Source organism: Agelaius phoeniceus, chromosome 3 (genome assembly GCF_051311805.1).
Source record: "Agelaius phoeniceus isolate bAgePho1 chromosome 3, bAgePho1.hap1, whole genome shotgun sequence".
Classification (NCBI taxonomy): domain Eukaryota; kingdom Metazoa; phylum Chordata; class Aves; order Passeriformes; family Icteridae; genus Agelaius; species Agelaius phoeniceus.
In genome coordinates this window covers 9,808,642-9,825,231 of record NC_135267.1, presented here as the reverse complement: position 1 = coordinate 9,825,231, position 16,590 = coordinate 9,808,642, and the positions used below count along the sequence as shown (strand labels likewise).

At 34.4% G+C, this 16,590-nt stretch overlaps 1 protein-coding gene across 1 annotated transcript in view; it reads right to left on the bottom strand.

Moving 5' to 3' along the window:
* Positions 1-16,590, bottom strand: part of ASCC3 (activating signal cointegrator 1 complex subunit 3) — a 250,456-nt gene that overhangs the window by 133,525 nt on the left and 100,341 nt on the right. The window contains exons 12-13 of the mRNA XM_077176551.1: positions 12,672-12,848; positions 9,490-9,561 (exon numbers count right to left, since the gene is read on the bottom strand). Of these exons, the coding sequence (XP_077032666.1) occupies positions 9,490-9,561; positions 12,672-12,848 (249 nt within the window). The remainder of the gene's footprint in view (positions 1-9,489; positions 9,562-12,671; positions 12,849-16,590) is intronic.

The window sequence follows — 16,590 nt, the reverse complement described above, 5'->3', positions numbered from 1 at the left end:
ATTAAGAAAGTTGCCATGTTGCCAGTTGCCACCTCTATCTTCTGGTTTTGGTAACATAAACCTACTAAACAACTAAAAAAACATGACTAAAAGTCATGATTTCCAATTTATTTTTTATCAGCACTGATTTAAAGATAGACCTTTATCCAGATTTTTGCTCCTAATCAACAGGTTTTCTATATCATCAGAAAAATAAAGAACTGCTTTCAAGGACAAGCAGTGTTTTTCACAAGAAACTTACTAAGTTATGAAGAACTTAAATGAAGCATTTATTGTTAATGGTAATAAACTGTGCTTGAACAAATCGAATCTTGCTCCTAAACCCACATGCTACATACCCAGTCCTTCTCAAAATATCCTAGCCTAAATAAGAGTATCATAAATACCTCATGATTAAAAGGCATGCAATTATCCAAATGTAATATATTCTGGAATCACCTTTTCAGTAGCCACAAACAAAACCCTCAACTCCACAGAATTACATAAATGAGAAACTTCATAGTCTGGAAAGTGATTAGAAGTATAAAGCAAATTTCCTGATGCAACTTAGTGAAAATTTATTTACCATCCTCATGGATTCCTCAAAATGCTTTATTTTCTATAGCAACCTATGTTTCTGTGTATTTCTAATTGAAACCCACCAATGACATTACCATTGGATTCTCAGGTTATTACACCTGTTAAAAGACTGTGACAGGCATAAGATCTTGGTGAACAGTAGCTGCCTTGGTAATAATTTACAGATGTTTTGGCAGAAAATCATTTTATTTACATAGTTGATACTATGATGATAAATTAAGCATAGAGTTCCATTTCTTTCAGAGCTACAGGGCAATAATTTTCAAAAGCTTTGAACCACTGACAATGCTTAATGTATCTTTTGGAGCATCACTTAACCTTGCAATTGAATTCTTACAGAAAAATAATGTGCAGCTGACAGAAATGCACAGACTTAACTTCCCACAATCTTCTAGACTGCTAATGGTCTGCAGTGTCATATCTGAAAAACAGCTTTTAACACAGAGCTACTAAAACTCATCATATATGGCTGCAAGATTGGTCAATCTGCCTTTGCTACTAAAACTCATCATTTATGGCTGCAAGATTGGTCAACCTGCCTTTGCCACACTTGCATGCAGTAAACTCATCTGCAACTCAACACTTAGGTCATCCACAAGAGGCCAACTGGCTCAGGATGCAACTATCAATTACTTAATTTAAATAAAATTTTAGGCTATGAGAAGTTGCTCATCTGGAATTAAATTTGATTTTTTTTTTGTTTTAATGATTCAATGCAAATTCATAATATCAGAAGAAGAATAATTCTAAACAGTAGACCTTGCTACCTCAGATAGCTGTAATTACCAATACCAACAACACTGTGTAGCTGTGCAGGACTGCAGACATAAACTGGACACCTCATGTGCTCATAATTAACAAGAAAATATTAAATTGGTGTTTCTGGTCTACATAAATTCATTGTGAACACCTGAGTACACATATACAGACAAACTGTTTTATAAATACAAGCATATATGCAAAAATTAGCATACTGCATAGAAACATTGCACATAAACATTTAGAAGGCTCCCTAATTGAAGAATTATGGGGTTTATACACATAACTTGTTATGGCATCCATTTCCAGCAATTTCCTCAGTGGTTCATAAAGGCAGCTGACAAGGTATATGTTGAAAGTCAAATGAATTTGGCCAGAAAATATAGAGAAAAATAATACATACATATCATTTGACAATAATATGAAACATCTGGTATAAAGCACTTTTTGAAATGCACAGCACATCAATATACTATTTTCAATTAAAGTAAGAAACAAAATTTCATTTAAACAGGCAGAAATTATATTAACTATAATATCCTTAAAGTTGAAAAGGCAGTTATTGTGGAAATGAAGAGCATAAATAAATGATGAAGAGGCAGAACATAAAAATAGTGCACCATCACTGAATTACTTTGTGATTTTGTTAAAGAAACCACATGTAGAAATGGGCTCTAATTGTGCAAAAACTGCAATAGAAAATGATCCAAAACCTCAATTCTGCATTTAATCAGCTGACAGAGAAATAACATTTAAAATCAGTCATAATTTAGTTATCCTGCCAGGTCACTTTACCTTCTGTATTTGTCTATTTTTATTCATACATATGCACTCATATAAATGTAGAAGCAATATATACACACATATATATGCAAATAAGCTACACCAGATGATGAAAGGGAAACAATCTGTGCAGATACAGAGGTACAAAAACTCAGGCTGAAATAAACCCTTTAAGCTCAAAAATGAAAATCTAGAAAAAAAAAAACCAATCTAGATGAAGAATACATGTTAATAAACTCTGTAAATTCTCAGACTTATTTGTCCAAAGCATGCTATAAACACTATTTCACCAAGGAAAAAAATACTAGGACAAGCTTAATTCTCAAGGTACTAAGTCCCAGAAAGACCTCTGAAGAAAATAATGTTTTATTAAATCTTATCTCAAGACATGGCTATAAAAGCATTGTCAACAGCTCCAGTAACTAAGCTTATTAAACTTTTATCTTCACACGGCTTCTGCAGCCAAATAACAGCTGGAAAACTGATAATAAAGAAATTTAATCCATCATTTTTACAGATGAAATTAATACCTGTCAAATTCACTACTGACAATTTAATATAATAGATTTAAATTAACTACTCTGTTTCTTTTTTATTATAAGATAGCTCAGAAAAACAAGATGACACTTCTAAGTACTGCAAAGTTCAAGTCAATTGTTGTGCATAGAGAACAATTACAGATGAAGCGAATGCTTTATGTGCAATATGCATCACAGAACCAGTTCTGAGTACATAAGTTTGAGTACAATTTGTTTCTGACCTGAGACAACAAAAATCCTGATTTGAAAGAGTAAACTATTAAAAATCTGTGCAAGGTGACACATAGAAATTATTCCAAAACTTTAAAAAAAATTATTGCACCTCAAAATTATTTCTATTGAACTAAATGCGGACCAGTAGTGTAAGACAACATTTTAATTAAGAACATAAATTCTAATTAATAAAACAATCTTGATCTCCAGACAACTGCATAGTAACCACCCAATGCATAGAGTAATTAAAAATATTACAACTATACAGGGCTCTATTGTGCATATTCATTTAATTTTAAGAGATAGAAGGTAAAAGCTCATGACAGGTAAATTAGATGCAGTTGAGACAATATTGCAAAAGCAGAAGAGAACAGAGTCCAGCCAAACCTAAAAAACTAGCTCAAATGAGAAGAGTAAAAGCTCAGAAACTATCAATGTACTTCAAAAAGTTTTTGTGTTCAAAAGGTTAAAAAAACTCAACGGAAATAAGCACAAAATGGGCAGTTCAAAATCACCACTCACGGTGCCTCAACAAGAGCAGATGGTTTGTATAAAGCTGTCCATTGTTACTTTTCATCCACATTTTTCATCCCAGTAGCAGGATTTCTAGCACGTTAATTCAAAAAAGGGTTGTTATACCTCTACTGGCTTGCAGTTATTAGCTTTAGTTAAGTGGAGTTGTTGCTAATTTTGTACAATTACTACTACTGCATTCCCTTTGGGATCTTGTGTTGAGGCTTTCAATATCATACAGCATTTCAAAAATCCAAGTTCTTTGCAACAGACAATTTGACATCTTTCCCCACTAGAAAAGCTGTTCCTTGTGGAGTGAAACCACTTGTAAAGCCATGATGTCTCCTCAGCATTTATGTACTGACACCTTGAACCTCAATGTACTTATGTACTGACACCTTGAACCATAAACAGCTAGGGAATGAGAACCTCAGAAAGGTGTCAGAGCTCCTACAGTACAGCCAGTTTTTGCTATGAGCTGAAAACACCAAGCTCAGTGAGAAAATGAACTTTCAAGGAATTACAGAAAAAGCTGAGCCAGAAGGCACAGTCATGGATCGTCAAATTCAGCTCCTGGAGTTTCCCTGAGTACCAGAGCTAGTGAAAGAAAAGATATTGTCATGTCAGACTTACACAGAAAAGTCCCCAAAGTAATGGGAAAACAGGAATTATTGTCTTAAAAAGAAAAAGAGGCTTCAGAAGATAAGAGAAAGTCAAAAGCACTCCAAGTTAAAAACTGTCATAAACAGACAAAATGGCCAAGGAGCAAAGTGCATTGGATATGGAGCCAGGACTGAAACTTAGATACCTGTGACTGAAGATGAGTAACAGAAAGTCAGCAAAGAAAGCCATACAGGAGAATAAGGTGCACAGAGAAAATCTAAGAGACCTGCTGAAACAACACCAAGGGCAAAGAAAACACTGGACTTCTTTTGAAGGTTTAAGTAGTATCAAAGAGAATCATAAGAAAAAAAATAACAAGAAAATGGAAAAATAAAAGAGGTGCATAGTCTGAGGAGAGTGGTGAAAGAAGAGTTTTATGACTGCAATTTGAGGAAGAACCTCCTTCAAAACCTTTCAAGGACTTCAGCAACAACTCTTCTAATTGATAATACAAGAAATTTTTGGGATTTTTTGCTTGACAGAATTTCAGACAAAAAAAAGAAAGAAAAAAAAGGAAAAAGATAGCAAAGAGTAAGGTTCTGACAAACTCATAACAGCAAAAATATTTAAGAGGTGATGGGGGCAATGGGAGAAATGTGAGATCATCTCCTGGTAACCAAGGAGCTAATGAGATAAACCAGCAAAAGCTCAGTAACAGGAGGAGACATAATGGATATGAATTTATGAGTCAAACTGAAAAATAGTTAACTCCCTAGGATACTAACTTAAACAACTTAAATAACTGAACCTTGACAAAGAGAGCAGCAGTTCAATATATTAGATAAAGGAATTTAACATGAAATCAAAATTCATACATGATACATTTTACAGGAATACCCAAAATCTTAAACATACAATGTTATTTCTCAAAACTCCTAAAAATGCCTCAAATTTCTCAAATCATAACATGACAAGGGTGTCATGTTATTGTCATAAATTGTTGATAAATACAGTATGATATGCATTGTCCTAAACTGTGATTGGAAGGAAAAGACTAAAAGCAGAAGAATGGTGAGGAGGATGGTAGATTCACTCAAGTGACCTTGCAGCTGTGATTGCCTAGGCCTGCAGATTAACAGTATGGGAAATCTCATATATTATGTTTCTGCTGTTTATCCTGTGTTTTGAGAAGTAGAATATCTGTGTTGAGATGGCATAGGTGTTCACAGAGACTTGGAGGCACTCTCATGGACAAGCCTGAGATTGCTGTCCTGAGAGAGAGATCAAAGCTCAGAAATCATAAAAAGCACATGAGGATCACAGCAGGGTGGTACAGTAAGTGGCAGAGGGGTGCAAACAGCAGCCCCAGTGCCCATCAGAAGGGCTGAGCCTGGCAGTGCCTGTGCTGCCCCTCCTGTGTCGCTGCTGCCCAGGTGCTGCTTCAGCATCCTCCAGTTAGAGAGGTAATGAAAAAAATTAACTCTTCACATTTCAGCCTGGGTTTGTGCTTGTTCTGGCCACCTGCCTGTTTCAACACACACCCAGCCAGAAATGCAATGTTTCAGTTTATTATAAAAATTATGCTGGCAAGTGCACTCTTCAGTCACTGTCTTTGCTGATCTCATGAGGTTCTCCACAGGCTGTCTCAGAAAGGTGCTACTTGCACCCCTGAACTTGTTGCCATTAGATGCCCTTCTCACAGGGCTGTAAAATGTGAATTTTTTTCAGCTTTGTATCTGAAATAATTCTTTTGGTTGATGTGGTCCACTACTGGTGACTGTCTGAAAAAATACAGCTGTAATAACACTGAGGGAATGATAATTTTCAGTCCCCTAGCCTTCACCTAGATTTAAGTGAAGAGCATCCTGGAAGAGAAATGCTGGAAAAATACTCCACCTGCAACTGAGCATGGAGTCATATTTTCTGACAAAGGGTGCACAATTTTTTTCTTTCTTAATTTAAAGTACCTTTGGTTTATTAAGAGGTAGAAATAAAACTCTAAGAGTGCAAATTAGTCCAGGAAGATCTAATATCTTTTTAGATTATATCAGAACATAGATAATTTAAAGTATGACATGAAAACAAATATTCACCAACTAATATCAAGCATGGAAGGACAGTCCCAGACAAGCAGACTTAACAGCACCAGAGGTTCTCACTTAAAGCTGTCTTAGGAGGTAGGATCTGCCAGAGAAAACTTCCAACAGATTTCTATACTGTTAGCAATCCTTCCAAATGAGCCCACTGATTTGAAAAGTACTTGGAAACCTTTGGGACATTTTCTGATCTTTTTTAGTCACAACAGGAAGTTTCTGTAACAAAAACCCCAGAAAAGCCAGTAGGGCAAGCCATTTATCAAACTTCCTCAAGTTAAACAAGAGGAGAATTGTGCTATAAGACAAATGTTATTGTTTCAGTTGCATTTGGTAATTCAAAGTGAAGCCTACAAATGAGATATCTCATTAGTTTGAGCAGATGGATCAAAATTAAAGACTGAATCACCAATTCTTAATTTCCCAGTAGCCAGGAAGAGCTGGAAGTCTTGCAGAGGATGAATGTTGGAAAATCAACATAAAAAGCTTCTCTCCATCTGTCAAAACACATGCCTATAGAATGCAACTACTCCTACCAACCTCAGCCTTAAAAAATGAAAATACACATATATCTAATAAAAACACATGGACACATAACTCTAGCCAAACATCACACTACAATATGATAGTGACACACCAGCATGAATTCCATAAGAGTAAATTATTTAGTTCTGCTATGATAGAATTCTTTGAGAATGAACAGAACAATAGATAAACAGTGCTGAATTTAATTCATTAAGACATTCCAAAGACTCTGGTCAAGAATCTTAAAAGACACAACATTGTGAAAACTTGACGGCCACAGGAAAATCTACATTAACTCAAGCAACTTTAGTGAAGGAAAGTGCTTTTCTCTGGTTCTGGTATTTCCTTCTTGCATTTCAGCATAAAACAGAAGTTTTAGGCTCTCTGGAGCATTGCTAATGAGATCTGTGTCTGTCATACGTTATTGCCTGAATAGGTATAAAATCTCATCTGTGTCCTGAATGTCATACAGACACACAATACCTATGGAAATTTCTTCCTAAATATATGGGGGGAAGTGATGAAAATATCCTTTTAAGAAATATATTTAGAAGCAACCACAGCTTTGTTAAAAACCATATGAAGTTTGCACATATATAATGTTAATAAATACAAGTTTTTCAGATAACTTAAGCAAAGAAAGGTAACAGAGCATGATGATAACAGCCTATGGTGAACGTGGACACAAGCTAGAAAATCAAAGGGCATTCTCAAAATTGTGAAAAGACACTGAAGAAAACCTTTCTAATCTAGTATTAATCATATTTGCTCACAGTATTCATTTCCACTATGGGGTAGGCATCTCAATGTAAATATATCTACATGACCTTTTTTTTTGTTTCCACTTTTTAAACATCTGCAGTTGGTCTAATGATTAGATAGATCATTTGTCATAGCAGACTCATTAAATGGAAAACTCAAATTTTTCATCTGGTACAGTACTACATATTATAATTAGACAATGAGCTGATGTGCTTGATTCTGCATGGTCAAAGCCTGTATACTGGCACTTGCATTTAATTAATCTCAGGTTATTATATTTTGTTTAATAAATATCAAGACCAATATGAATTAAAGAGTCCCAAGAGAAGTTCAGTGTAACTGGTTGCTATTTACATGTTCTAAATGAGAGTTCTGCAACACAGCAGAATGAACACTTTGAAACAAAGAAAATTTACAACCATATGAATGAAATTAACCAAAGTGGTCTGAAATCAAACCAGCATTTATATAGCAAGAGAAACCACAGTTCTGCTTTGTCCAAAATTACACTTATATGGCTCTGTTGGTTTGAAATACAATTTTCAGAAACTGAGATCAGCAACAGTGTCCTTTGCTGAAACTGTAACATTAAGGAGCCTACAGTTCTCTTCACCTGTTAAAACTGCAGCTCATGCCTTAAAACAAAACAGTCATGCATTCAGCTGCTAGCACAAAAATCAAAACTATTCTCAAGAAAAGCTACAAAAACATCTCCTACTAGAATTGAACAACTTACTGTATTTGAATCTTTTCAAATAACATCATATATGTTTGCAGTCACTTTTTTCCTCAGTGCGAAGAAAAGAGAGGGGAAGAAAGGTGCAGTAAATATGCCAAAATGGCATAAAGACTCCCTGCTGGGAATCCAAGATACATTACTTAGATACTACTGATTTAAAGACTCTGCCACTTGCACTTCAGCAAGTGAAAATAAACAAAATCAAAACAAGAAATGAAAGATAAGAAACTAAATGCACTTCAGTGTTAGGAATATGGTAATGTTTTTGCATAATTGACAAGGAGGAGAACCCGACCAAAAGTTCCCTTGGTGCTGCTAAAAAATTTAATTAACAGTCTTCACTCAGGAAAATAACAATATTTCCATAAGTAATCTTCATGAAAGTTTTCTGAATGTAACAACAATAACTGATATCAACAAGAGGAGATAAGTGGAAGAATGGAGTTAAAGCAAGGCAGTGGGGCAGGAGGACTAGAAGGCTGTTGCTGAAGTATTTTTTCCCTTCCCAAGTCATAAACCAACTGTTCATCTTTCAAAAAACACAAGGAATTTTTTTGTGAAAACCAAAAAAATGTGCACTTCTTACTGCAACTGTACAGGATAGACTTTCCCTCTTTTATATAAATGTTATTTACTGAAAAGACACCCTTCAAGCATCATAGAGCACTAGCATTTGTTCTTGCTTTGAAGAGGTGCCATACCTGCTTTATGTGCAAAGTTCTAACAAAAAAGAGACATTGTGTGGGAGTAATTCAGGACCACAATCATACCAGAATGAGAAACTATTCGGGCAAATGAGTTAGGCCCATATTCTTAGTTGAGGGGAATGTCAGACTTGAAAATTCACTGCAGAAACCTCTATTGTAAGGAAAAATGAAGGATTACTTCCTTTAAAAAGAAAACAAAACACAAACCCCAGGATATTTCAAATGACTTATGCTGAGCCCTTACACACCATGTCTTGAACACTGAGTAATTCTCATCCCTCATCTCTAACACAAAAGACAAGAATTTGAAAGATATAGGAAAGGCTAAGAAGAATTATTAAGTGCTCCATTTTTGATTTTCTTAATCTTTAAGTGTACCCGTTGTAAGGTCTCTAAAGTACTGACCTAAATTGCCTTGTAAGTTTACAAAAAGAGACATAAATACACATTAATTACTTTACAGATATATAAAGAACTGGGAATTTTGACCTCTGTTAGAAGCTAACACTATTTAGTCAGTTTACATTTTCTTGCATGCTGTTTCTATGAAGTGTTTGTAGGATTAGAGGCTACCTCTGAAGTGACATATAAAAGAATAATTCTCAATACATCCCTGTGATGATTTAAATTTTTTATGTATGTTCTGAATGGAAAGTAAACTAAAAAATAGATACCTGGTGTCCAGCCATTATTTGCTTCAGTACACTTTCATAACATACTTCATCCATATGATTCAGCTGCTGCACCTGAAAAAGAAACATCACATCCATATTAAAATAATTTCTATCTTTATGGATTATCTACTATGTATCAAGCAATTTAGAGTGATCCATGAAAAATAAACTTGATTATGCAATAAAATTTACAGTATATCAATTCCCATTCCAACAATAGCATTTTAGTTTTAAACTCAGAAATAAAATATGAAAATACATACATAAAGTATGAGTAAGGGCAGTTAAGACAAAATTTATTATGTGACTTTGCTGGTGTTTTTAAATGACCAAAGAGAAGTAACCCAGTTCTTTAATTTATCTGTTTCATATTAGGCAATCTTACTCCTACAAGATTTTGAGGAAATATCAATTTAATATATCTTATCTAGAATTAAGGGTTTCTATTTGGCATATAAAAATAGTTTTTACATTGCATGCATATATATTTTTTTATCTCCAGAAAATTATTGATAGTTTTTTTGCCATATGAGATTTCTTCATAGTTGGGTCATGCACAGAGAACACTGTGAGTACCATGTAGAGAGTTTCCAATTATAGATAAATAAAATGTTTAAGGAATATTCCAGTTGAAATAAAGAATATTGTTCAACCTAACGATTTTTTTTCTATTTCTTCAATGTATTACAATAAATAGCATATATCTACTTGAATGCACCTCAGTATTAACATTGCAACAAATCAAAATAAATAAATAAAGTCCAATATCATAGCAATAATTCCATTCTTCATTTGTGCTTTTGTGTCTTACAACCAAATTGTTTTGGCACAAAGAAATGTTCTACATAAGCAAAGCAGGTACATATTTCAAAATGGAAATTTAATACTTGGACTTAATACTAGAATAGATGAAAGTTCAAAAACTAAGCTTTAAAACAGCTTTATAGGTAAGAGAACATTTGTCTTTCAAACTTTATAGATATAGTAATAAAAAAATAAGAAAATATGGGCACATGTGCTAAAGACAAATACTCAGTCTAATTATTCTTAAATTGAGAAGTCAGCATTTTACCAAATATTTTTTTTCAAATAATAGCAAGTGAAAATCATTAAGGAGAAACTGACAAGAGCAGTGCATGAAGACACATGAACATATATACATACATACACATACCATAAAATTAACTTTACATATTCTTTACATTTATACCTAAAGACAAAAACATAAGCATACCTAGAGAAAGAAGACTGATATTAAAGAAAAATATCTGACATTAACAGACCTTGATTGAACAAGTCAAACCTTAGTCTTGGTGCCATATGCTCCAAGAATTTCAACACAGAGAGTTTAAAGAGCTTTTCTGGATAACTTCTATGCATAATAAATACATCATGCTGTCCTTGCCTTTCAAAGCTTGCCTACAGTTTGCACGTGGCTCTGTAAATTGATAATCGGTTCCAAAATTTGGGGGAGTTTTTTTTTGGATGCAGAATTTCAGCAAACTGTGGCAAAGCCTTTACCTAAAGTAAGTAAAAGTGAGTCTTCTATCTCCTGCAACTCATTAGTGCCTATGGACACAGCACTGACTGCACTTGCTGATGGTCTGCAGTAACAGCTTTTGATCGTGGACTTTCTTCCATTGCTTTCCTCCTCTCATCAAGACCACAAGGATGTTGATATTGGCAATAATTAGGCAGCTTAAGTATTAGTATTATCCTGAATAAAATCCTTTTTCAAAGAGGCTTAATACTTCTATTGTCTGCTTGCTGTAAATGTATTATCTTGATTGTAAAATATATTTTGCTATGTGAAATTGTAATGACAATCTTCTGAAAAATAAAAGAATATCTCCTGACTGTAGTACTATCAAAACAGGTATTTACATTTCAGAATAACTATTACCTCCTAATATTTCCTCATCTCCTTATGCTTCTTTGGAAAATTACTGTTTTTTAAATAATTTCAAATTTTAGGAGATTTATTTATATCTTTGATTTTTTGAATTCTAAATGCATTCTAAAGTGAGTTGGAAGAAAGGGAGTATTTTCTCTTTTCTTACTATATAGAGAAGATAAACTAAATATTAGAGTCAAGTAGCAGTGAAAGATGAATTGAAAGTAACAGCAAGTAAGAGTGACGGTATTAAAAGCAATTAATGAAGACTAAAATATGCAAATAATGGTAAGCACCATATGGTAAACTAGTCTTATGCATATAGATTTGAAACATATCCCTACAGTTGTAAAATAAATTCCTCTCCTGCACTGCAGATGGAATGACTACTGAAATAACCTAGTAAGAAAGGCAATGTCCATTTTTACAAAAACTAAATAAAATGCTATGATTGATTAAGCCACGAAATTAACTTCTGATTGAAAATGTCTTGATTTCTATTAATTTAAATCACATGTGAACAATATTTTTTGAAAAGTTTAACTACATAAACTTTAATTATAAGATAATGAGATGCATGGGAAATCTATGTAAAGTGTTTGTATAAATTCCTGTATTTAAAGAATACAGGAATTTACACATCAAGTGTCACTGTACTAATGATTTTTAATAAGAATATTATACCTGACTATTTGTCTTAATGCTTCCCAAAATGAGCAATAGCACAAAGAGTAAAGAAGCTTATTTAGGGGTTACTTTAAATACAGTTTCTATCAAATATGTACATGTGATAATTAATGGCTTAGCATGCTAAGGTTTTCATCAGTAACTTTAGTATTAATGCATGTGTATATATATGTATATATCTCTATTAAAAAATTTAGTATTTTTCTTATAGCATTCCTCATGCATCCTTACAGCCAAAGAAGATGCACCACGTGGAAACCTGCAATGCAAGAGGCAGAATAATCAGCTGCTAATATGACTCTGCAGTTGAAGGTGATGATTTCTTCTTCACCAAGCAAAATTTAGCAGTGAAGAAGAGGCAATGCAAAGTTAAATAACTTTGTATCCAGCTGCAACAAGGCCTGCTTACAAGTATGGCAAACTGAAGAAAGAAGATTCTTAAAGCACCTCTCACTTATGTACATCTTTACACCAAAGAAAATATGCTTCACAAAACACCTGTAGTATAATAAACAAGTACCCCATGCACATACATACATGAAGCATGGTCAAAAAGAGACCACAAACAGCAACCCTTTCTCAGGCATTCACAATTCCTTACCTTGTTGGTTGTCTTGATCCCTATAAAGGTTTGTCCCAGAGGTACGGGTCGGAAACGGCCATCAAAGTAGAATAATCCAATGTAGGGATTGACGTGTAGAAATGTAGCAACATCGAGATAATTGGGTAATGTGGCTGAAAGGCCCAAAATCCTAATCATGCTTTGTGTAGATTCAACCTATTAAAAAATCATAAAAACTGTAAATTTTCTAAGTGTTGTAAGCCAAGGAATCAAGCAGAGAGTTTTAAAACATCCCTTATAAAACATTAATGTGAAAGAAACAGATAACACTTGCTACAAAAGGTGAACAATACATGTGAGTTGGTGATTATCCTGTATTGAAGAAACCAGTGCATTCTGCAATTCCATCAAATCTTGCTTATTCATCTTTCTATTTTATTGTTCTTTTGCCCTCCAAAAGGTGAGCTAGTCCTTAACTGACATGGAGGAACAATAGCAGAAAACTGGCTTTGTTAAGAAGTCCAATTTATAAGCAAAACTGTGACACTGATTTGGTCTTTTCTTCCTTACTCCACATCAGACCACTGTTCTGGAAAGAAAAAGGAATTTAATTTGTGCCACTCCTCCATCTTAGGTTTTTGTTTCCACTATTCTCTTAGACAATGTATTCTAGTTCTTTGTAACTGGCATTTTATTCTAATTTCTTCTTTTTAAAAATCTTTAATTCCTCAAATGTTTGGTTTACATGCCTTCTCATTTAATAAGGGACAGAAATGGTGCTTTACAACTAAATGTTCTGTTTCATACAAGAGCCTGCATATTATATGTATTTTCAGGTAATTTTCAAAAAGAATGAAAGCACACAGAAGACCTGAATGAAAAAAGTACACAAAAATTTTCCCATTTCCTTCTGGAACATTAGGAGCTGCGTAGGCTGGCTCACAACTAGCATAATTATTTAAAACCAGAGTTCACAGTAATTTTATTATAAAGCCTTTTTAGACACTGTAACTGAAGCCACATATAACATTCTCAACTAGTCTCAAATGGGTGAATGTCTCAAGATGAGTAAGGCTGGTAAATTCCACCTGGCTAAATCCTATTCAAAAAATATGAGGTTTTACTTAGATTTTGATTTACTCACCTGTTTTGAGTTCAAGTGAAAGTAATGTAATTAAAACAGTTAATTTAAAAGTTTTCAAAATAGATGATTAAAAAGTAAATGGAGAGCATTCTCAAGGAAGACAAAATAATACCACACCATAACTCAGACCTGAAGAATAGGAAGCGCACCAAAATATTAAACTAAATCTTAAAATGAACCACGGACCCAAACACCACAGACAACGAGCAGACCAAGTAAACCACTACATTGCCTGGTAACAGACATGTTCTATGGCAAAATTCTGGACACTAAAACTGTGGCTGCAAACAAGTTAATGACACAGAAAAGCTGCAGACTCGTTTTGCACTTGCACATGAAGAGTTTTCCAAAGCAAAGCTCCATGTACAATAAAATATGATATGTAAATGCAAGCTAGGAAAAATGAGATTTCATTTTCTGAAGTCTTCCATCTACAGGGAACAAAAGCAGTGTTTAAGAGCACAAAGAAGTTTTCGCACTTCTTACACAACTTTTTTTGGCTGATTATGTGATGACCTAAGGGCTACAGCCATCATCAAGCACATAGTTCTGAGGTGTTTGAGGTTTGGGGTTTTTTTGAGAGGTAGTGGATGTGTGCAGGGTGGGTTGTTTCCTCCTTTGTCTGTTTGGGTTTTTCTGGTTTTGGCATGGTCCCATGAGTGCCACATCCTTCTGCACTGACCTTAGTGTCTGCAGTGCCGTTTCCCAGGTTTTTTCCCTCCCATCTGCTATGCTGTTTTTACCCTTTCTTAGCCATGCTTTACCAGAGGTGCCACCACCTCTGGCTGGTCGGAGCCCCTGTAAGTGGCCACATCTGGCTCGTTGAGCCACAGCCATCCCTCCCCACAGCCACACTGCAGCCAACACCTGGGCATCTGTGGGGCAAAGCTCTTCATTTACTCAGTGCTTATACACTCTATTTTTAAGCTTAGATCTGTAAGCACAATTACCACTTGCTGATATATGTACCCTGTAGATTGTTCACAATTGCCTAATAAGTACAGCAATCTTAAAGTGTAACTGAGCTCCCATCTGGAAAACATTACTTGATTTTGCTAAATTCAATAACAATATTTTTTTTTCAAATCTCCTAAGAGCCTGAAAGCACTAGTTTGAAAGTATGCTGGCTTCCATCTGAAGGCAAGAAAGCATTTCAAGTATTTAAAGTATTTAAACAATTAACAAGAACATTGCTTAATTACCATGGACATATGTATTTTTACAGCAATTAAATGTAAGATGTTTTTTCAAAGATTTCTTTTAAAATAAAAACAGTGCCTAGAGAACAGTTACAATTTCTTGAGAGCTGCCACACTTTCAAAACCAAAGTAAAACAAAGAAGCCACTTAATGTCGCTGACCTGGCAGGTGGCCCTGGAGCTAAGGATCTTTCTGAGAACCCCAAATTAACATTCCAATGACAACTGAAGCTGACAGCTAACACAAGCAAGTAATTAAGATTACTAATATATTTAGAGCACATTTTTTAAACTCCTTCCACTAGAACAGGTTGTTCAGAGTCCCAGCACTACAAGAGATGGGACATCCACATCTCTGGGAAACTTATTCCAATGCCTCACTCCCTTCACAATCAAGAACATCTTCCTAATATCTAAACAAAACCCACACTTAGTTTAAAGCCAATCCCCCTTGTCTTATCACTACTTGCCCTTGTAAAAAGTCCCTCTTCAGCTTTCTTTTAAGTGCCCTTCAGGTACTGAAAGGTAGTAAGATGACCCAGGTGCCTTTGTTTATTGAGGCTGAACACTCCCAGTTGTCACAGCCTTTTCCCAAGGGGAAGGTACTCCATCCCTCTAATCATCTTAATAAGACTCTAAATCATTCCATCAATTCCCTTAAGATCTTTTGAGGCCATGAAAACAACAAAAATCTTTATTTTTTTACAATCTACTTTCGTATTTGCTCAACAAACATATATATAATTTATATAAATATATAAAACAATCAAGATGCAAAAAGAGGGACACTTACACTAAAATAAAAAATGTATCAAAACAATCCTTCAAATTATTTTATGTCCAGATCAAATTCAAACCTATGTCTTTAGTTTATGCACATCATTGCATGCTGATAGAAAACAAGGGGCTTTTATTCTTTTAATTATACATGGCAATATAAAACCAGCAGTGACTAAAACTGTGCTAAACTGAAAAAATAAAAAAACAGGACTACCTGAATATGCAACTATAACGTGATTTATTTTTTGCATTCTCTCTGTGATTATAATTCAGTTTCAACTATGTATCTATTATTCATCTATCCAAGCACTACAGAAATTTGATTTTCCATAATGGCTTATAGAATTCCATCACATTTTTATAACAGAGTTCTCTGCATACATTTTTTGACTACTTTTCTGACTTCTCCTTGAAGACCAAGCACTAACATCTTTTATTCTCAGGTGCTTCTAAAGAAAAATAAGTCTTGAAAGTGTACAGATGCCTTTTGTAAATACAGATCATTCAAAAATTAGTATTTTTCAACTACTGGATCACTTATTATTTGATCCTAGGAGTCCCAACTAGATATTATGCCTTCATATACAAGAAACTGTGAACCCACAGCCTTTCCCTGAAATGGCAGCAGAAATTACTGATAACACAATTAGGATGACAAAGTTTTCTGTTGACATTGCGTACTGGAGGCTGGTAGTAGGCAGCTAAGTGCCTTTTCTTCACTACTGAAGCTCAGCCTCTAACATTTCATTCTTTATATGTGTTTAATTACCCCAGTAAAATAATAAGCACCATTTGAAACTTAGGAGGCTTTCCTTGAAAACCTGAACTGACACAGT